The following is a 24,385-nucleotide window of genomic DNA, read 5'->3' on the forward strand; positions in this document are numbered from 1 at the left end:
CTGTTTGCCCCTATCCCCCTACCCCCTCTCTCTTTTTCTCTCTCTCTCTCTCTTTCTCTCTCTCTCTCTCTCACACCGTTTCTTATGTCTTCACCTCTTTTTTCTTTCGTAATTTTCCCCGAATCAACAGTGAATTTACCTGCACTTCATCTAACTTTTTTCTCGTTGCTTTCATTCGTTAAGTATCCCCAACCGCCAAAAACACATACAATAACAAAACAAAAAACGCACACATTTCGTCGATGCAATGTCATCCTTAGCGCAGAAATAGAAACAGTATTTATCGCGTTATTGGCCTGAATAGGTTTAGATGCTTTTTTTCGGGGGAGACGTTAACAGAGGTTGTTTATGCTTCCATTCATTGGTAACCGTTCCACCTCGAACGGATTACACCTAAGGTATGTCCACTTTGTTACCGTTCTTTTCTTTTTCTTTTCAGCGTTTAAATTTATAATTTCGAGTTGCGTGTTTAATCCCCGAAACGTCTCGGTCATTCTTCAGGACAACTTGAAATTTGTCAAGGTCGTCTTAAATGTCGAGTCGAGTGTTTCGGTTTCTTCCACGAAACGCACTGCGTGCCACATCATGAGAAAAACTATTTGATACGCTTGTCTCTGTCTGTTTATCTCCTCACGAGGGCAAACTTACACACAAGTTCGATATTTAATGGGAAAAAAATCCAGCTTCTCAAAAAAAATTTTTAATTTTTGTGTACGAACGTATAACGAATCGCCCATCGTTTGTGAACTTTTTTCCAGGTTAATTTAATCTTAAATTCGAAACGTAGATTTCGATTAAAAAATAAGTTGTTCCTATGTAATTGTCTTCTCATGAGGGCAGACCGAGATATAAGCTCGCTTTTTAATATCGGAGAATATCCACGTCCAAAAAGAGACAGTCCGGATTTGTCACAAGAATCAATTTTGCCTTAGTCAAGAAGGATTTCTACCCACTGACTGAGGACAGAAAAGATGAGTGCAGTATAAAAACAGACACTATGCTTTGCACCCAGCACACTTTGTCAACTAGGCTCCAACCCCTGTCTCATCACCGTAATGTTGCATCCCTGTGTCTGTTTTACAAGTATTTTAATGGAATGTGATCTGATGAACTCGTTGCACTTGTGCCCCCTCGACGTACATATCCCCGACAAACCCGCTTAGCAACATAATCACACCCCTTCACTGTTGAGGTCCCTAAATGCTAGAAAGCTTTTTACTCTAATAGTTTATTCCCACGAACAGCTAGACTTTGGAATTATCTTCCTGCTACCTGTTTCCCTGACTGTACTGATATGCAGAGGTTTAAATGTAATGTAAACCAACATCTTGTTAATCTTTCTTGGGCATGGTCTCAATTAATAGCCCCCTATGTCCAATATGCCTTGTTTGGCGTGAAGGTGAGTAAAAGAATGACTGCGTTGAACACTCTAAAGTGGATTTTTTTCACGCAGACCTTCTTCACACACAAACATACATACTAGGCCACACTTCGATGATAATTCAAAAAAGTATATTTGAACATTATGAAAAATAGATGTCGAACAAAAAAAAAAACAAAAAAAAAACGCGGGTACATCTGAGTAGATACGAAAAACTTATATTAAATGTTGGGTAATATAATAGGACATCCGAAAATTGACAACAAAAGTACAGAATAGTTAACACTCGGTAATACGTTACCCCCTTCCTTATAACAGCACATCATTTATGATACTATCTTTCCAAATATGATTGACACTTATTTTATATAAACATAACCTTGAAAAAGCTGTAAACATTTGCAATACCTTTGTGCTTTTTTTATTTGAAATATGATTTCGAAATGTGCGTCGGTGTGTGTAGTGGGAGACAATGAAAATTAAGTTAATTGAATTTAATATAGCAATTGTGAGGTAAATACACACACATACACACACACGCGCGCACACACACATATATATATGCACATACATGTGCCTGTGTGTGCGTATATGCATATATATGTGGACATGTGTGTACACATGTGTCTGTGTCTCCGTGCGTGTGCTTGCTCTAAGGATGATTCTATGCTTAAAAAAATAAACAACGCCTTGAAACAGATGTAAACAACAAGAAAACATTTTCGCATGTTGTTTAATTGAAAATTAAAAAATATTTCAAACATATATATATATATATATATATATATATATATATATATATATATATAAGTGTGCTTGCTCTTTGAGCTGGGATCAAAGTGTAGTATCTGGTCTGCAGTTGCTGCACTTAAGATAATTTGTATCGTTCAATAGAGGGGAAACCCTCTATACTGGGATAATTATTATTTTTGTTAACCAGAGTGCCGCCTTTTCGCCTACTTTTAGGGGAGCTGGTTTTTACCCCACATTAAAAACGGCCTGGTGCCTAATTTGCTTTGGTGGGGAAGTAAATAAATACAATAAAGGTGTTCTTGTGGTTGTTGAGTTTTTCGAAACCAATTAAAAAATTTTAAAGAGGTATCTGTAATACATCGTTTCATTTTCGTTCTACTAGAAAAGTCTGATTTTCAGGAAGGCAGAAAACATGCGGAAGCCGTTCATGAAAATGCAGATAACTCGGATATTTTTTTAATGTATAACAATATTAGAAATCAATTAACAAAATTTCCCAAATTTCAATTTATTTGAATTATTTTTAATGGATAATAAATGGCAAATGATATGAACACAACCTTTCCTCATTTGAAAAGTATTTCAGAATTGCATCGAATTTGATCCATAATTATTTATGTTTTCCTTATGATAATTTTGATTTGTCAGATGTGAAGAAATTCATTCTTTTTAATCAAAAGACAAAGAAAAACAATGTTTATACATATATGTGTTTCATCGTTCCCCATTCGAGAGCATCAAATTGGTAAAGCCAATATATATATTTGTACTCATCGAAATACAGTCCTGTTTTGCTGTATCATATCTCATCAGCGCCGCTAGACTAGCACCTCTCCCAAGCCGAGGCTTGAACCAAGAACCATCGCGTTGATAGTCACTAGTTCTACCGATCGACCCACGGGAGCTGCGCCCGTAATTAACCTTCCAAATGTCTATTTTAAACAAACATTCGTCCACCACTTTTATAGTGCTCAAACCGCTTATTTATAAACAAACAGCGAGCCTCGCATTTTTTCAACCAATTAAGTAGCGGGTGAGATTATTTACGACACTGCTCTACCCAAAAAAGAGGGGACTTAAAATATATTTGTAGTCATCGACATACAGTCCTGTTTCGTTGTATCACAACTCATCAGTGCCGCTAGACTAGCACCTCTCCCAAGCCGAGGATTGAACCGCGAACCATAGCGTTGATAGTCAGTAGTTCTACCGATCGACCCATGGCGCTGTAAATAATCTCGCCACATGTCTATTTTAAACAAACATTTGTCCACCACTTAACTTTGCAAACTTTGCTTTCATTTAAGCTTTATCGCATGAAGAGGTCACTAGTTATTAAAACTAGCAGACCGAAACATGCTCATGACTGTCTAGCAACACATTACTGCTTATGTAAAAATAAATTAAAAGTATAACTTGCTCTATTTCGTTAGTGAGCACTCTTGTATTAAGCTCGTTTTACTTCGTTGGTTACCTTACTCCTGGAAAATAACAATCTCAAAATTATATATATATATATATATATATATATATATACCCGAAACAGTTTTTCGTGATAAACAACTGACGATCCCTTAAAATAATATTAGGAGAAGCGTGAATTATTGGAAGCAAACTAGTACAATGATTGCAAGATTTATAAGCAAAATAGTTTTGTTCCGAAGGACTTGGGCTTTATTTTATTTTATTTTTTAATTTTTTTTTTTTTTTATATTCTTAAATATTTAAAAACTTCCAATATTGTATATATTTTGCTCTGTTTTTTTTTACCCGCTTACTATATCTTCCCTTCTTTCTTCCCCTCTCTCTCTCTCTCTCTCTCTCTCTCTCTCTCTCTATCTATCTATCTATCTATCTATCTATCCCTTTCTTTAATATATACGTAACTTGACATCTCATATTTTTCTTTTATAATGTACCTATTTACTATGCCTCCCCACGGGACAGAGTTAGACACCAGGGTCGTTTTTTAACGTGGAGAAAAGGTACAAAAATAAAAATTGTCTCAGTCGTGAAAGATTTCTCCTCCACCGAAAGAGAACAAGAAATAGAAGTGCAGCATCTGAAGAACAGATACTACACTTTGATCTTGTCCCGAAGGCCAAGAATGTAACAAAACAAAAAATTATGAATTTATTTGAAATCTGACTAAGCAATATTTACCAATATTTATTTTCTTGGGAATTGTGCTGTTAAATTATTCTATTTTTTTTTTTTTTTTTTTTTTTTTTTTTACTATAGTCCTTCTTATGTATCTATTAAATTGTTTTGTATAGGATCTGTATACCTTTGTTTGTTCCATCTTTAGCGAGTACTTTGGACTGAATTCGGCCAGTCGTCACCAACCGATGATTTTATGTCTACTGAATTGAAATGGTGTGGAAATTTATAGTTTCGTTTTAATAGACATTGATAATGAATGTCGTATCCGAGAACGTGTTCAAACGTTAGAGACGTGACTTGATAAAATTTAAAAAGGAAGATTAATTATGAAATTTACGAAACAGTTAAATCTAAAATGTACAATATTTATAGACATCGTGAAACATGGATCAGAGAAAGAAAGAGTAACTGATCACATTTCAGCTTTTCTATTCTCGTACATAAAAGATAAAATACAGAAGAAAAAAACGCTGAAAATTATTTGCGTTTGACATTCTTTACAGTTGAATTGAGCACAGCAAGCAATCTAATTTTAAATGAAGTACGGAGGATCCAATTGGACATTGACTGTGATTATTGGATCGTACTAGATTTTAAGGATTTTAGTCAAAGTAAGCCTGCACTTAGGTTGCCTTCACACAATCCTGAAGTTCTATCTGCTTCGTTAGCTCTGAACTGATGACAGTAACAGTCGGTTTGTGGGGATCATCATCAGAGAGAGCTCAGTTTTTGTTTTGTTTGGTTTAGATGAATTGCCTTTACCACGGCTAAGAAGACCCATCCGACCATATATATATATATATATGTGTGTGTGTGTGTGTGTGTGTGTGTGTGTGTGTGTGTGTGTGTGTGTGTGTGTTTCTGTGTGTGTGTGCACGCGCGATAACCCTCCAGGGAAACTACAAACAGGTGCTATACTTTTCTTAAGTGTGACCTGGAATTATGTGAGACTGGGGCGTGCTTTTCCCCGTAGATATATATATATATATATATATATATATATATATATATATATATATATATATATATATATACATACATACATACACACACACACGCACACGTATATATAAATGTATAGATATATCTATAGATATATATGTATATATATTATATATGTGTATATATGCATATATATATATATATATGTACACACACACACACATATATATATATATATATACATACATATATATATATATATATATATATATATATATATATATATATAGTAGTAAGTTATATAGTAGTAAGTTATAAAAATATACCTGGCAATTAAGCTACACAGAATATTCCGCGTTTCATCCACGCTCTGATTCGTCAGGCTTGTGCATATCTGGGAAGAGAATTCAAATACAACACATAAGCCTGACGAATCCTAGCTTGGATGAAACGCGGAATATTCAGTGTAGCTTAATTGCCATATATATTTTTATAACATACTACCTAGCTCTACCTATGTATTGAGCACTGTTGAAGTAAATACATAAAGTTTACGCATAAGTTATACTTTCCTATATTAATTTATGTGATTAAATGAAGTAGTCATATATATATATATATATATATATATATATATATATATATATATATATATATAAGTGCAATAAGATAGCTGTGATTATATTTAGATTTGGGAGGCGTTCATTTCACGCCCACTAAATCTGCTGAATGATGGAACTAGGTCATCTACAGAACATCTGTCAATATGGTTACAAGACAAATCAAAATGATTGTTTGCAACTCAAATATCTTTTTTCGTATATTTTAATTTTATATTTTTAATGGCTTCTTATGTTTGATATTACATATGCGGTGCGTTAGAATTGCTAAAATAAAGTAAATTTATCTTTCATAAAATGTTTTATAACCGTTTTCATTTGAAAACTTTATGATTCAACTATTTCTCGATTGAGTTTTGTGCATGATAATCACGACTTGTGCGTAATTTCACATTTTCGACCGACTTTTTAATTCTGACCGATTTATAACACGATCATTTGTTTGTCGTCTGTCTGACGTAATATTCATCTATATACATTTTACCTATATATATATATATATATATATATATATATATATATATAGACAGAGAGAGAGAGAGAGATAGATAGCTATCGATATATATATATATACATACATATATATATATATATATAGAGAGAGAGAGAGAGAGAGAGAGAGAGAGCTAAACTTAATGAGACTCGATATATATAATACATATACTATAATAAACTCCAACCTCTATCCCATGGCCGAAATGTGGTATCCTTGTGTCTGTAGCAAAATCGCACACCTGCACTGCAGAGATCCCTAGATGCCGTAAATCAAATAGCTTTTTCCTTCAGATTGCTGCACTTTGGAATTCCCTCCCGGGCCCCTGTTTCCCTGACTGTACTGACATGCAGAAGTTCCAAAGTAATGTAAACAGACATCTCGCTGACCAACTCCCTGAATAGTATCCCTGCAAATCTGGTCCCAAATAGTAGCCCCTCGCGACTAAGTGGCTCTTTGCCTTGTTTGGGGTGAAGTGATATATATATATATATATATATATATATATATATATATATATATATATATATATACATTGGTATATACATGTATATATCGCGACTAATTGTGAATGAGACGGATATTCTACGAGTATATATGCAGAATAATAAATATATACATGTATGTATGTGTTTATATATATATATATATATAGTCATCCACAGACAGACTATTTTGCTGTGTCACAGCCCTTTAGTACGGCTATACATTTGTGTGTGCGATGGAAAGTATGTATATGTGCATGTGTGCGTGAGAGAGAATGTGTGTATACTGGTTGGTTTGTATTTTATTTTCCTGTATTTTAATAAAATACTGAATAACATATTCAAAACTTCTTTAGATTATATATGTGTGGGGGGGGAGAGCGAGAGAGAGGTTTATCAGCTAAGAAAAAATGTCTTCATATAAATCAAAGATTTATTCCATATTCTCTCCTTACTTAGAGCTGAACTTTAACTATTCCTCATATATCTATATATCTATAAAAGTAAGAATGTGTGTGTTCGTGAAGACACTTCTCAACCTATATACTCAACGAATTTTTTTAGCTAGACTGGAAATTTTGTATATAGGGCATTCAGACATAGGGAAAACTTTAAATCTTTTTTATCCGCGAATCGTTTGCATTATGTCAAGAATAAGTAGGTTTGAAAACACCTTTTAAACTATAATTGTCCAACTGTTTTTACGTTTTAGTTTCAATCTCAGCTCGAGTATTTTTTTTTACTTACAAGAAGTGAACTGTTTAGAAAAAATATATAATACTCGCATGCACATGTCTCAGTTTCTTTTCGTTTTTTATTTCATTTTTCTTCGCACACAGTTCAGCATTTACATACGCGCTTTATTTAACTATTTTGTCCATGTGCCGAAATGTTTATGAAACAGACACTGATCTGAAAACATTGATTGAAAATTTGGTACTTGTGCAGAATTTGAACCATACATAACTGCCCGCTCGGCTTTGCTCGGAACATGCCGGCTTTTGTCGAGTGTCGCTGATTATCAACGTGTAACAGCGCTACTTAAGGAAAACACTGAAGAGCCCATTTAAAAATAATAAAATCACCAGAAAAATAAAATAAAAAATACAAAACTAAAATAAAGAAGGAACAACCTTTTTGTTTTATTCTTGTAACAATTTTTTAAGCGAAAAAATAAACAAGTTTTATTTTTTCGACAATTTTTTTAGCTCAAACAAAATTGACAAAACTAATAAAAAAACCATTTTTTTTGTCTTTTTTAAAGACACAAAAAATTGTTTTCTTATTAGTTTACTTTACATTAGTTACAAAAGTAAATTTTAAAAATGCAAAAAACAATATCATATGAAATATGATATTGTTTTTTGCATTTTTTAAAATTTACATTAGTTACAAAAGTAAATTTTTAAATTTTTTAAATGCAAAAAACAATATCATATGAAATATGATATTGTTTTTTGCATTTTTTAAAATTTACATTAGTTACAAAAGTAAATTTTTAAATTTTAAAAATGCAAAAAACAATATCATATGAAATATGATATTGTTTTTTGCATTTTTTAAAATTTACATTAGTTACAAAAGTAAATTTTTAAATTTTTTAAATGCAAAAAACAATATCATATGAAATATGATATTGTTTTTTGCATTTTTTAAAATTTACATTAGTTAGAAAAGTAAATTTTAAAATTTTTTAAATGCAAAAAACAATATCATATGAAATATGATATTGTTTTTGCATTTTTTAAAATTTACATTAGTTACAAATGTAAATTTTTAAATTTTTAAAATGCAAAAAACAATATCATATGAAATATGATATTGTTTTTTGCATTTTTTAAAATTTACATTAGTTACAAAAGTAAATTTTTAAATTTTTTAAATGCAAAAAACAATATCATATGAAATATGATATTGTTTTTTGCATTTTTTAAAATTTACATTAATACAAATGTAAATTTTTAAATTTTTAAAATGCAAAAAACAATATCATATGAAATATGATATTGTTTTTTGCATTTTTTAAAATTTACATTAGTTACAAAAGTAAATTTTTAAATTTTAAAAATGCAAAAAACAATATCATATGAAATATGATATTGTTTTTTGCATTTTTTAAAATTTACATTAGTTACAAATGTAAATTTTAAAATTTTAAAAATGCAAAAAACAATATCATATGAAATATGATATTGTTTTTTGCATTTTTTAAAATTTACATTAGTTACAAATGTAAATTTTTAAATTTAAAAAATGCAAAAACAATATCATATGAAATATGATATTGTTTTTTGCATTTTTTTAAATTTACTTTTGTAACTAATGTAAAGTAAACAGTTTTTGTTTTGTTTGTTTTTTCATGAAAATTTCTCCTGTAGATTAAGATAGCCTGGGTATTCCTTAGGGCTATGTGGACTTTTCGATGCCAAAGTGGCGTGAGAAGAAACAGCGGATGTGGAAAAAACTTCGGCAACCGGGTAGCTTTCCGATATATGGTATGAAACGGAGAGAAAGGATCATTACCAAATTTCTGTCTCCACATTAACTCGAAAAGATAACTGTCGAGAAGCTCTCGACTCGTCCTGTTGATTATTACTTATTTATTTTGCAATAATTTCCCCATTTTCTGCTCCTTTGCCATTGATGGTTGTTTTATGTCAGATTACAGTCAACCCCGAGCACATGACGTCATGTTCCGAGCAAATCCGAGCGGACGGTTAGTTACGCCTGCTTCAAACTCTGCTCAAGTACCGAAAATTTTCTACAAGAATCCTCGCATCGATTTTTTTCCACTCCTTTTCAGCTCGGACTAATATGGATTGATCTTCCATTTAACCTCGGAGCTTTCCATCTATAAACGTGAATCATTTGGTAAAAAAAAATCAATCGATATCTCGATGGTTTAGAATAAAAGCAGCGAACATTTCCACTTTATAGAATCTCTACAAAAGTAAACTTAAAAAGGTTAACCATTATACACAAGATGCGATAAGGTTAGGTAATATGAAATTTGAAATTCGCACTAACATCGATAGAAAAAAAACGAAACACGCTTCAAACGTTTTTAGCGACATTTCTGAAGCGAAAGGATTGAGCTTTGATATCATACTCGGGAATGTGCTGCCCGGGGAGCATTTAGCTTTAGGCGTTACTATAGCGTGATTTCTACCTTCATTTTCTGTTCTAACCTCAATATGGGTGATTAAAAAAATAAAAACTAAAAAAAATTAAAAGCGAAAAAAACAAATGATGTAATATTCCCTTCTCAAGTTGATTCCACCATTTTCACTTATAAAACATTAATTTTTAAAACGTGGACGAACATAACTAAACACACATATTCTTCCGAGATGTTGCGAGAGTTTTATTCAGGAGTTGCGCACAGTAAGGAAACAGCAACACAATATCTCCTTCAACATGGTCTTGTGGTTGAGAAAAATTCTTGCCGCAAGTGCGATGGACCATTGATTTAACTAACAAGAGGGGCCGTGGACAGAGTGTGCCAGTATAAAGGTGCAGAAGAAAAGGTTGGTAGTCAGTTCGGTCAGTTAGAAAAGGGAACGAATTCTTTCATTATACCAATTTAATTTGAAAGGACTTGATTGGCAGCAAGATCAAGATTTTGAAGAAAAAACGAGGAGTTCCATAGCATTTATTCCAGTCACACTTGGATGAACAGTGCTGGAGTGTTTTGAAAGGAGACAAAACTACTTTGTAGCAATCTTAAACGACATTAAATAAGTTTTTGTTTACATTTTTTACTAAATTAGTGAAAATTCAATTTTGCAATTGTGAAGACCCAAATTTATTCTGATTGTTCCAAGTTCGTTTTATGGATTTTTCCGCATGTTTTATAGAATATAATAAAATAGTGTCAAGAAGTTGTTCTCCTTTCATAAGAATCATATGAAACTTTGAGGGTAGGAATCTCGCTATAGTAGCATTCGTCTTTGTTTTGACATCGCAATCTAGTGGAAATGATCTTTTTTCTTGCTACAGGTCCCCCCTCTCTCTCTCTCTCTCTCTCTCTCTCTCTCTCTCTCTCTCTCTCTCTCAGAAATAGACGTAGCTAGCATATCTCTATTCTATCTTTATGTTCCTTTTAGGGGTTCGACTGAGCTCCAGTTTCTGATACTTTTGTAAACCATGTATAACAATGACTTGACTAGCTACAACTATAGTGAGCCGTGCAACTCGAATGCACAGATTGAACTCAGAAGTCGCACAGCTCACTACCCAACCATAGCAACGAACCCCTTCCCCTCTATCTTTTTCAACTCATCTTCCTCTACGTCAAAAAAAAAACAAAAAAAAACAAGCGTAACTTTCATGGACGCTGTTTCTTTTCTATAACGTCGCAACTGTGAAATAAAATACTACAAAGCTGCTTCCACCCAACTACACTATTGCCGTCTTCAATTCTAATGTAAACAAATACTTTTTGAGTCATCCACTTGAATAATCAATTTCTTTTGGGTAATTGTCTTTCCATTTCACTGAATATTTCCAATCCTCTCCTGGCAGCGATAATCATTTGATAATTTTTTATCTTCGAATGGTTCATGGGCCTTGATAAGCGGTAAAGAAAGCAACACGCTTATATAGCAACGATATTGATGCACTCTTAAGCGGACGTGACGTCTTAGTATTAGGGCGAAGTAAACAATTATTCCTAAATCGTCTGTACAGTAAGATGCACAAGCTATATCAGATTGACATATATTTATTGTATTTGCTTTTTAACATATTTAGTTTCCCATATCAGTTCACAACACTGGCAACGAGGTTATTAAAGACGTTTTATTCAAGGACCATTAAAAAGGTCCACAGCTATTTTAATGGACTATAACTCGGAAACCAAACCTTTCCCGGTACATATATATATATATATATATATATATATATATATATATATATATATATATATATATATATATATATATATATATATATATATATATATATAATATATAAAACGGCTCATCAAGAACTTATGTAAATGTAAAACGGCTCATCAAGAACTTGTTTGCGTTGGACTTGAAGACAACCATATTGTAGTCAGCTGGAAAGCAAGAAAACGGAAGACAGTTCCACAAGTGTGCAGTTCTAAGAAAGAAACTTTATTCATGGAATTTACATTTAGGTTTAGGCACAGATAAAGAGTGAGGGAAATTAGTAATAGTGTTTTCAGCTAGACGAGTGTTTATAAGAAAGTTCTCCTTATAAAGCTTGTTTTGAAAATAATTAGCCTAACTTCAGGATTATATTCTCTCTCTCTCTCTCTCTCTCTCTCTCTCTCTCTCTCTCTCTCTCTCTCTCTGTGTATATATATATAAGTGAACGTGTCTGTCTGTCTGTGTCTCTGTCTGTGTCTGTGTACATTTCCCTACGCAATAACAATTTTTAGTCTACAGACTCGAATTTTGATATACAGGGTACTGAGATTTGGAAAATCTTTGTAATCCGTTTTCGGCCAGAAATTTGACTGTTAAGGGGTCAAAGTTGAACGATTTGACCTTTGAGAACTCTACCAAACTCCTCCGCCAATTTTGGGTATAAACACTTTAAATTTTAGATATAGATTCCTTGGACATGGATCTAACTTAAATACTCGATTTGAGCCCAAAACAATAAATGTTAAGGGGCCAAAATAGGGGTCAAAGTTTTAAAAAAATTACCTATGCGGTCTCTACCAAATTACTCAGAAAATGTGTGGTCTAAACATTTGAAATTTTACATAAAGGGTATTACGAGATAGGGCAAGCTTTTTAATCGGGTTGGGTCGAAAATTTGAGCTATCAATATATAAATGTATGTATGTTTGCATGTGTGCCTAAAACTTTCGACGGAGGCGACGGATTTTCACAAGATCAGTATCGTTTGAAGTTCGACCTTTCAGACAAAAAATACCGAAAAAATGGCTAAAACCATTAATTTTTTCATCCTCAACTGGGCACTTTTCTACAGGGAGGTGTTGCTTTTTTCGCCGATATTTTTGAAAGTTATCCCTTCTTTTCGATTGTCTAGCCTTAATTAAAACCTACGTCACTCCCAGTTTGACGATGGTCGTAACCGCAAAGACGTCATGTTTTCCCCCCGTTCTTTTCCTCCTTCACGGTACGGCTTCGAGCTTGCCTTCCTATTACCACTTTTTTTTTTCTCAACATACACCTACAAACACCCGGACAACGCCCGGATGAAATGCTAGTATATATATATATATATATATATATATATATATATATATATATATATATATATATATATATATATATACTAACCGCTTTGCACCAATTTTATGTTCCCTTCCGATTAAGCTTCATGTCTCGAATCCTGATGCCAATATTAATTAAAATATATTGCATGGATTTAATTCAATAAAATGTGAAAATTTTAATCTTAAGCTTAAGTAGGCTTAAAAAGGAATTAAAATCGATGGAATCTGGCTTAATTGGTTTCTAATGACGATAAAATTAAATTCAGATTCGTTGTGCCCATATTACGCGAACTAAAATAGTTTTAAAATACTTTTTAAAAAAAACTCCTGAAATCTGAACAATATTTATTAATTTAGGTTTAATATTTATTAATTGATGTTTGATATTTATTAATTGATATTAATTATTTATGAATTGATATTTAATATTTATTAATTGATATTTAGTATGTATTAATTAATTAATATTTAATATTTATTAATTGATATTTAATATTTATTAATTGATATTTAATATTTATTGATTAATATTTAATATTTATCATTGATATGTAATATTTATTAATTGATGTTTAATATTTATTAATTCATATTTAGTATTTATTAATTAATTAATATTTAATATTTATTAATTGATATTTAATATTTATTAATCGATATTTAATATTTTTTAATTAATATTTTATATTTATAATTGATATGTAATATTTATTAATTAATATTTAATATTTATAATTGATATGTAATATTTATTAATTAATATTTAATATTTATTAATTGATATTTAGTATTTATTAATTAATTAATATTTAATATTTATTAATTGATATTAAATATTTATTAATTGTTATTTAATATTTATTAATTAATATTTAATATTTATAATTGATATGTAATATTTATTAATTGATGTTTAATATTTATTAATTGATATTTAGTATTTATTAATTAATTAATATTTGATATTTCTTAATTGAGGTTTAATATTTATTAATCGATATTCAATATTTATTAATTAATATTTAATATTTATTAATTGATATTTAATATTTATTAATTGATATTTAATATTTATTAATTGCTTTTCAATGGCTATGTTTAAATTGTTACAAAAATCAAGTGTATCTGCCTTTTCACAAAACGGCTTATACATCGTCCACTTACATTCTATTTTGCAGGAAGCTCAATTAAACTAAATATAGCCCACATTACGACACCTTGTGTCTAGTAGCTTTTATCCAAACTTCTAAAACATCTAGGACATCTAGGGACTTAGTGTTTGTTTTAAAAATTCGCTTAACCTCCTAAAATTTTTCTCTACAATTTTGTTAACTTTACTTATTTTATTTGCTTAATGCAGAGCCGCATTTCTTTTAAGCCAACAATGGAAGGTGTAGAAAATAACTTTTTGAATGACGTCATGAATAAAAAATAGCGATCGAAACATGTATGCATGTCAACTTTGACGTTTTAAACAAGTTCTCATTCTTTCTTACGTTCTTCTATTTCATGCTCAGTCGACCATTCGTCGTTCTCTCGCGCACATTTCCACTCTCCCTCTCTTTCTCTCGCACAGACATAAACACACTATTTCTCACATGCGTAACTTCTCCCTCCTCTCACTCTCTCTTTCACATATATATCCTTCCCTTCTTTCTTACAATCTCTCTCATTCACTTTTCATGTCTTTTCAAGCAAATGGTTTTCAAGAATCTTAGCATAAAAGTCAATTGATATTTTTACATATTTTGCTTCAATAACAAGTATATATATATATATATATATATATATATATATATATATATATATATATATACTAGCAGGCTGCCCAGTGTTGCCGATCATAAAATACGCTTAAATATGATTGTATAATTTATGCAGATTTCATATTTATTTTATACTCTATTGATTATTATGTTGTATCCAATATATAATAGTAATTTCAAAAGGTTAAAAAATGACTTGGATGCCATTAGCTAGGATCGAAATCAAAACAACTAGACTTATTGGTTATCGTATGTATTATGTCCTAATGCATTATAAAAAGTAATGACACTAACGTTACAAAAGTTATAAATGTACATTTGCGCTCTTTAATTTGACTTGCCATTACTAAGTTGAGTTTATTTTCAATTTTCACCCCTTCACAATTATTTGTATCGGTTAAAGACCAAATCGAATTTATTCCACAGGTCCAAATCGCCAATATATCAAGTTTTAACTTTGTTGATTAAATATTGACAGAGGAGTTTCGTAAATACATTTCCTCACACTGACAGACTAGGTCACTTATATATAAAATACGCTTAAATATGATATTTTGATTAATGCAAATTTCGTATTTATTATTATATCATATCGGACCCAATATATAGTAATGATTAAAAAGAAAATGACTCTTGCGCCATCACCGGGAATCGAAATCGAAACCTTTAGCTTGCGATTTACTTATTCTTTTTGCGTTAATGCCTTAGCTATGAAGATATATTTGCTGGAAGGCTAAATTTAAAGCATGAACTAATGGCCATTGCGTTACGCATGCATATTCGTAATGTCGTCGTTCGAGCTTCGCTTAGCAAATCCATTTTCACACTTTTGCACTGATTTTCCCCGGATAAAATCCAAATATAAAGATTCGTATGGATTCGAATACCCTATATATTAAGTTTCATGTCTGTAGACTAAAAATTGACAGAGGAGTTTGATAGGCATAATTTTTAAACAAATATATATACGCATACATAAATATATATAGACAGAGGTTTGTGTTTACGATAATCTTTTACGCAAATATTACGCAAGTATAAATCATGTAGAATATCTGCAGTAATATAATTAAAAGTAATAGTTAACGAAAAATGATCATCCTATGAGAAAACCAAACAAACTAATAGGGAATTAATTAAAATGACTGTTTAAAAATATGCAAATTAGCTAGATATTTTGTAGATGAACGACTCATATATAAAAAGTTGTATTTTCTTTTGAAATAAATAATACAAGAGGATTTTTAATATTAATATTAATGCACAAACATCACAAATTTATAGGAGTATAGATATTATTATTATTATTATTATAATTTTTAAATACATATTACGTGCATAAACGGTATACATTTTAAGCACGTAATAATATTAAATAATAAAAATAAATAATAATAATACGTCCCAAGTAAATAAGGGGCGTCTCATTTATATATATATATATATATATATATATATATATATATATATATATATATATATATATATATATATTTAAATAAGGGAGTAGTCACCAACAATGTGTATTTTTTAACATTATTTTATTATTCCGTGTCTTGGTTTTTCATTGAGAATTATGTTTGGATCATTGTAATAATGTTTTGAAGTCATTGAAATCGTTTACGCTGTCAGACCGTCTGAAACGCGCGTAAACGATTTCAATGACTTAAAAACATTATTACAATGATCCAAACATAATTCTCAATGAAAAACCAAGACACGGAATAATAAAATAATGTTAAAAAATACACATTGTTGGTGACTACTCCCTTATTTAAATATACATCTTTCTTTCGTTGTAATTTCTTAACCCAATTTATATAAATAAATAAATAAATATATATATATATATATATATATATATATATATATATATATATATATATATATATATATATAAACGCGCTAATAGATCTCTAAAAAATAACGTTAATGTACATATTTACAATGCCTCCCCACGGAGCAGAGTTAGACACCAGGGTCATTTTTTAACGTGGAGAAAAGGTACAAAAATAAAAATTGTCTCAGTCGTGAAGGATTTCTCCTCCACTGAAAGAGAACGAGAAATGGAAGTGCCACATCTGAAGAACAGATACTCCACTTTGATCTTGCCCAAAAATGTAGTGGAAAATAAACAAATAAGTGTTTCGAAGTTGTTAATATTGCTAAAAACACCAACAACGACTTATATATATATATATATATATATATATATATATATATATATATATATATATATATATATATATAACACAATGTTACAGAAAATCAGGTCAAATCAACATAGGTTTATAGTTTGGAGTTGCTTTTTCGTTGTTTTTCTTTTTATATTCATAAACAAGTCACTTCGGCAATCTTCAGTCATATTCAAATATAGCTGAGGATTGCTGAATCGACTTGTAACAAAATTAGTAGAATGCTTTATAATTAAATAATCGAACAATCTGTTTGATATCTGTATATTAAAGTGTGTGTATATATATATATATATATATATATATATATATATATATATAGTCTAAAGAAGATTTGAATAAAAGAAATGCAAAAAAAATAAAAATAAAGAATGCAGTTTAAATTCCCGGATGGAAAAAAAAATTAACTTTTACCTATCGCAGACTTAGCACCTATGTAATCCGACTTCTAAAATGTTTATAATGACAAAAAAGAATGCATTTATAGAAGGAAGAAAAAAAAAGCCTTTACTAAAATTGTTAAATAGAAATAGACTTAGCATTTGCATAAACCGATTTTGCAGAATTTTACAACATAAGGATGAAACGAGAAAACCTTAACTAAAATTTTTTTAATAGAAAACGGGGATCATCAGCTGCTTACCATGTAGCTGTTTCGGAGATTTAACAATGATATATAACATATATATATATATATATATATATATATATATATATATATATATATATATATACTACCAAATGTACCCATCGTTGACTGGGTTCAAAAGCAGCCTACAGAAAATGGACTCTGATTTATGAAAGTATGATAGGTTATGAAAAGGAAGGGTTGTAAAGAGATAGCTTCGAATGTGGGGGTATCAAAACCAAAGCAAAATATGATGAAAGTAAAAATAAAATAGATAAATCCCAAAATTTATTATATCATACCTGTTCACATTGAAACACTTATCACAATATTTTATGGATCTATATTAAAAAACCTTGTTAAACTTTGTGACATATTTCCATTCTATGGAGATCATGACCGAACGAACACCCCATAATTTTATTATACCATATTTCTTCAAACTGAAACATAATTATGAAAGTATACTTACACAGATAGATATGGAAAATCTTTATTAAAGTTTGTGCCTATTTTCATTCTATGGAGGCCAGGCACGAACGCAGACCCCACAGGTTTATTATGCCATCCCTATTCAAGTTAAAACATACTTCTCAAAGTATTCTTATGTACATCTATATCAAAAACACTTTTAAACGTTTTTTTTTAATTTTTTAATTTTTTATTTCCATACTTTGTGGACCGGCGCGAACGCAGACCCCACAATTTTAATTAACCACTGTTCTGCCAGATCAAACATACCCATTCCTGTGTCTTCTATCATTATATGTAATCAGTTTTTTTTAAATAGTCAACCATATAGGAGCCTATTCGTGACCACACACACACACACACACACACATTCAGCTTTATATATATATATATATATATATATATATATATATATATATATATATATATATATATCGTCAGACCCACCTCGTCACCTTACTATAAGAGCGGGTACTTGGGTCGAAAGAGACAGAGTGAAGCCAAATCTCGAGAGAAACACATGCTCCCGGAAAACGCCACACCCCCTCCATCCATCCTGACCGCCATCGTGAAAACGAAGAATAAGATTTTGGGAAAATCTTGATGTTTTCTGATGTAATCGAACTGAACGTTGTATATATGTAAAAACTTGAACTTTCCTGAAATTATCTTCTTCGTAGTTAGAAATCTCGAGTCTGTCTTTCTTTTCTGGCGCGCATGCGAAGCTTTTTGCTTTTCGGCAGAAATCAACACGAAGCTGAGACTTTGAGAATCCGTGTGAAGGACTCCCGGTAGACTAGACGATCACGACCAAAGCCAGAAGAGCGGGAGAACCTTTCACACTATACATTCACACGCTTATCTAACTTATTTAAGTGCAATTGCTTGTATATCCCTTGCACCTGGGTCACTGGGTATATTTGCCAGGCAGTTTTCATGGGTCTGGTTGTACCCATAATTACTGGAATGATAGAGATTATCTCAAGATTCCAGTTTCTTTTTATGTCATACATAAGATCTTAATGTTTCTTTTTATGTCATACATAAGATCTTAATGTTTCTTTTTTTATGTCATACATAAGATCTTAATGTTTCTTTTTATGTCATACATAAGATCTTAATGTTTCTTTTTATGTCATACATAAGATCTTAATGTTTCTTTTTATGTCATACATAAGATCTTAATGTTTCTTTTTTTCTCTCAAGGTGTCTTCAATAAGTTTCTAAACTTTTCACATGGGCACTATTATTGATAGCACATACATGAAACTCGAACCCTTCGAATTAATCTCCTCCGACTGCAATGCACTTGTCGCATCGTTCCAAAAACTTATGAAAGTCTTCGTGTGATCATGTCAATGATCCTCGTTGCATTTTTTAAATTCACCAACAATCAGGCTTTAGTAGGGAGTATTGCAATTCCTGCTGTAGCTGTTCATTTGAACCTGAAATCATAATAATTGGTCAGTCATCTCATAATGTATAGCAATAAATAGTGAGTCTATGACAATTTTAAACGCTTGTACAAAAAAGGCCAGGAAACTTATTGAAGCTACTTCATAACTCAGCATCACTTCTACTAAGGTTACTTTTTTCTCCTTCTATAATAGTTCCCCATCATTATGTCAGATTTAATAGCACCGTTTTTTTAGGTGCGTAGCTATATGAATTGTATGGTCATAGTGGATGGTGTATGACTTATTTCCGGTTGTTTCTTTCAAGTATAGCTTCCCAGGATATGCTGCTATATTCAACATTTTACAGATGAACCAATGGAGATATTTACCCACTTTTCACTGTGCTGCATTCTATAGTAGTCGTCCCCCAGCAGAGCTTTATAGTGTGCTGTCAGTTGGTTCACGCTCTCTCTTTCTGTGTGGCAGAACCAACACACCTTTTGCATCAACTCTAGTGCATGCAGAAAAGCTATCGGTGTTGGGTGTTCGTTGGATTCGATACGCACCAGGGGTCATAATAGTTGTTGTTCAGCAGTTGTTTGTTGCCAACCAGTCGTCACCACCCGGTGTTACCCGGTAATCATTTAATCCCATTGTACTTTTGCCCGCTGACCTTTTTAAAATGAGGTCGTTTAACCAATTCTTATTGTTCTTTCTGTTTCTCAAGACTTGTTGCTACACTTGATATTTCACTTTTTACAGCTCATCCTTGTGTCGCATCGTATAGCAGCCATCCTCCAATAGAACCTTACAGATGGATCACACTCGCTACTTCTGCGCGACAGAACCTTGAACAGAATTGCTATTGCTGAGATCACTCATCTTTTTGCTAACTTCGATTTTTATCAATTTTCTTATCATTTCGTTAAAGCTGATGATTGGGGAACAGCAGATATTCATATACTGTCTTATACATTCCAACCGAGAGATCTCTTTTAAGATTCTAGCCGTTTTTTAATGCAATTGTTTCCATCTCTCTTGCACTTGGTTTACCGGGTATTATTTGCCAGCTAGTTTATTTTATCTTTTTCATGATCCGGTTGTTCATATAATTACTGAAATTATGACGATCTTCCTAAGATTCCAGTTTCTTTTTTCATGCCATACATAAGACTTTGGAATTTCGTTATCTTTCCCCTCTCAGCTCTATTTAATCGAGCGCTATTGGAGAAACTAATTTCTACTCAGGTTGCTTTCTGTCAGTAAATAAAACGACAGTCCGAAATTGATCGTAATAAGCGGCTCGCGTTGTACGTCATTTTTCCACCAACTGCTTGCTATGCCTTACTTTGTTGCTTAGAGGCTTTCGCTGTTAATATTGCTTGTTCTCTGCTAGAGATTCTCGTTTGTTAAGCAGGCATGTTCGCCATGTTTTCTTGGCTCGTGTTCGACGCGTTATAAATATCGCGCTAGAAAAAAAAGAGAAGAAAAAACGTATTCGTTTTTAGAATAGCGAAAATACCCTCGCATGAAAAAAAAAAAGGAAAAAGAAAATATCGCTAAAAGATTAAAAAATAAGTAAGGAAAGAATTAAGCTAACGTCTCACCCTTTCAAAACACACACACACGCACACACATACGCGTATACACACGCACGCGAAAAGACTGAAGATAGAAGCAAAAATTTAACATATCTCACTCGGTCGGCCATATTGTTGTTTACTGAGTTCTTCCTTCCGGGGGGGATCTAATTAACCTAATGGATGCCAATTCGTACTATGGAATCGAGTAAGCCAAATTCAACTTCTAATAGTACAAATATTAATACTAACATAATTTTTTTGCTTGATGGCATATCAACTCTGTTGAATGTCAAAACGCAACACGTACTGAAAACAATTCTTTATATACAACATAATCACTTTAGATCACCGAAGTTAAGCTACGTTGAGCCTGGCCAGTATCGGATGGGTGATCATTTAGTAATGTGTAATTTTTGCGCATGGACGTTTTAAAATAAAATACTTCTGAATTGTTTGAATTATTCGGACTACTGCTCTCACCTTTCCGGCGTAATGGATAACGTACTAAGCAAAGTCCTGTTCGAAGTGACATTCCACGAGAAGTCGAAGGTTCAATCTTTAATGCTGGTTATATTAAAACTAAAATTGCGCATTACTTAAGACATGGTTAACGAGACGAGAGAATGTTCCCTTATGGATTTATTAAAGGATAAATTGGAGGATGTTGTAATTGGCTTAAATCAGTATCCGTAGTGTGAAATGAATTATGTTTGAAGGCTATACCAATGCGGTTCGTAGGAAACATCGTGGCCACGAGTTAGCATATAAAAATAATGACAATATTAGAAGGAATTTTCAATAATTTTCAATCACATTACTTGGTCCATAAATATAATAGAAAATTATTAAAAATATTGTCATTATTCTTTTATATACTAACTCGTGTCCACTGTGTTTCCTACGAACCGCATTGATATAGCCTTAAAATACAACTTTTTATAAAGGATAAAGAGTTCGACAGAAAGATTCCCGAGTTTGAACAGATGCACCTAAAGAAAATTGGAAATTATATTGGCCGTTATGAGTGAAAACAATAGTCCGAATAATATAATTCATGAATCCTCATCTCAAAATTTCCTAAAAAAATCCTTTGATTTTTGTTTCCATATTAAGTGTGTTTCCATGTTATTAATGGTTTCCTACTCAAATGTGCTCAAATCAAGGCCTGGAAAAATGCAGGAAGAAGCAGCATGAGAGACTGATGTAAGATGATTCTGTGAAATATCACCTATTTAATATACTTTTATCACATATGTAATATACTTTTATCACCTATGAAATATACTTTGGGGGACAGCAAGAATTGTATGTGAGAGAACGGATGAACACCTATGCCAAAAATAAAGACAGCACTGAAGTACCTCAATATAACGTGCTGATTCACGTTATTAGGTCCATCTTCTGCTCTGTCTTCTGGCAGCTATTGCACTGATTGATATTGGAAATTTTACCAAAAGTGTGGTTGGTTCTGCACAAAGCCTTTACCACAAATCATGTGTGTGGATTTCCGAACAACTAAGTTGCTGTGACTCATACGTTGAAATCGACGGAAGTTTCATCAGTGAACAGTGAAGGATAGGACTATGAATTAGTAAATAGTATTTGATTAAATTTGCTAGTGAAGAATGAATGCAAATAAGTATAGATAAAATAAAAAATAATATATATCTGTATATTAATATATGTGTTACAGAAGATCAGAGCAATATCGCCACCGTCAGTTTCAAATCCAGACCAAAAGGGTCAATATCTGGTCACCTATTCGAACTCTCTCCAGTCTCTGTTTATATCTGTCTCCCCGGAAATGGCGTCTCGCACGCTGTATGGAACACTGTGACCTTATTTTCATTTTTGCAATCCCAGTTACATTTCATGCCAGACTCTCTTTATCTTTTTTTTTTTATTTGATAATCAGAGGCTGGGGAGAGTCCGACATAGACAACTAATTATAGGTCGTCTTTCTTTTGAACTTGAAACCGACGGTATAATTGTTGTTCTGATTTTCTGTAATACACACACACACACACACACACACACACACACACACACATATATATATATATATATATATATATATATATATATATATATAAATTACGCTTTTGAAACTTTCTTGAATATCGACTGATATGATTAAGTTCTCTCTCACTAACCATATATGTGTGTGTGTGTGTGTGTGTGTGTGTGTGTGTGTGTGTGTGTGTGTGTGTGTGTGTGTGATAACTCGCGTTATTCGAGGTTTTTCGATGACTAATTTGCTTTGTTTTAATTGCTTCGAATTATTCATTGCAACAACATCGGATTGGAATATTACCTAATTTAATCATTGGGATTGATTGAAATTCCGAATATATACATACATATATATATATTTAAATAAAAAACTTTTTTTCGTTTCTTAATCTTGCCAAAAGACTGCATTTCACTCTGGAATTACCAATTCAGTTTGTTTTAGTTTTTATTAATTTTTATAGACATTTTACCAATATTCTTTGGCATTTTATGACAATCGTCATACAATGCAGTTTCATACAATGCAGCTTCATATAATGCAGTTTCATATAATGCTAAAACCAGAAAATAGTTAGCTTTGCTATATGTATAAATTTGATAAGATATTTTTTCTGCTGAAGAGAAGCATTTTGCATTATTTGAAACTCGGCGGAATAATGGTTTAATTAATTGTCTTTGTTTTAGGTATTCTGTCGAAACATATTTTACATTTAAATTTTTATTTACAGTTTTCATTTATGCTTCTTGTGACAAGCTCTACTTCTTATTGTCGTCGTATTGAGCTTTTTTATTTGGTTGATTCAATATATTAATGTATAGATATTAATATTTATATGAGATTTAAGTTTACATTACATCTAGAAATTTTATATATATATATATATATATATATATATATATATATATATATATATATATATATATATATATGGTATTTTTCTTTTATTGCTTTTTGCTGCTCGTATTATAGGTTTTTCATAGAATAAAAACACAAGAAAAATCGAAGAAATCCGTTAGGATTGGCTGGATACTTTTTTTTTGTTTTTTGCTTTTTACGTCTATTTTTCTGCTTCTATCTTCGTTATTCTTTCAACCATTTCTAAAATATCGATTAGGTTTTGAATGCTACAACCGGATCATCTCTAAAGTATGGTAGAAACCAAGAGATTTGAGTGAACACAGGCATAAGAGCTTGCGTATTTCTAAGGAGAGGTCAAGTAGACCTTCAGAAAAAAGCATTATATCGCTTCTTTCCTTCCGTAGTACTAAAAAAAATGT

At 31.4% G+C, this 24,385-nt stretch overlaps 1 protein-coding gene across 4 annotated transcripts in view; it reads left to right on the top strand.

The window, feature by feature from the left end:
* The window catches only part of LOC145296648 (potassium voltage-gated channel protein Shaker-like), a 390,939-nt gene that overhangs the window by 357,761 nt on the left and 8,793 nt on the right, over nucleotides 1–24,385 (top strand). Inside the window, exon 1 of one of the 4 annotated variants that reach the window (XM_080142578.1) lies at nucleotides 200–398. The exons of the other annotated variants lie outside the window; for them this stretch is intronic. Coding sequence (XP_079998704.1) covers nucleotides 349–398 — 50 coding nt within the window. The 5' untranslated portion in view covers nucleotides 200–348. Of the gene's footprint in view, nucleotides 1–199; nucleotides 399–24,385 lie in introns of those variants that run through there. 4 annotated transcript variants of the gene reach the window in all.

The sequence above is a fragment of the Euprymna scolopes genome, chromosome 17, assembly GCF_053919585.1.
Source record: "Euprymna scolopes isolate OS-2025 chromosome 17, ASM5391958v1, whole genome shotgun sequence".
NCBI lineage: Eukaryota > Metazoa > Mollusca > Cephalopoda > Sepiida > Sepiolidae > Euprymna > Euprymna scolopes.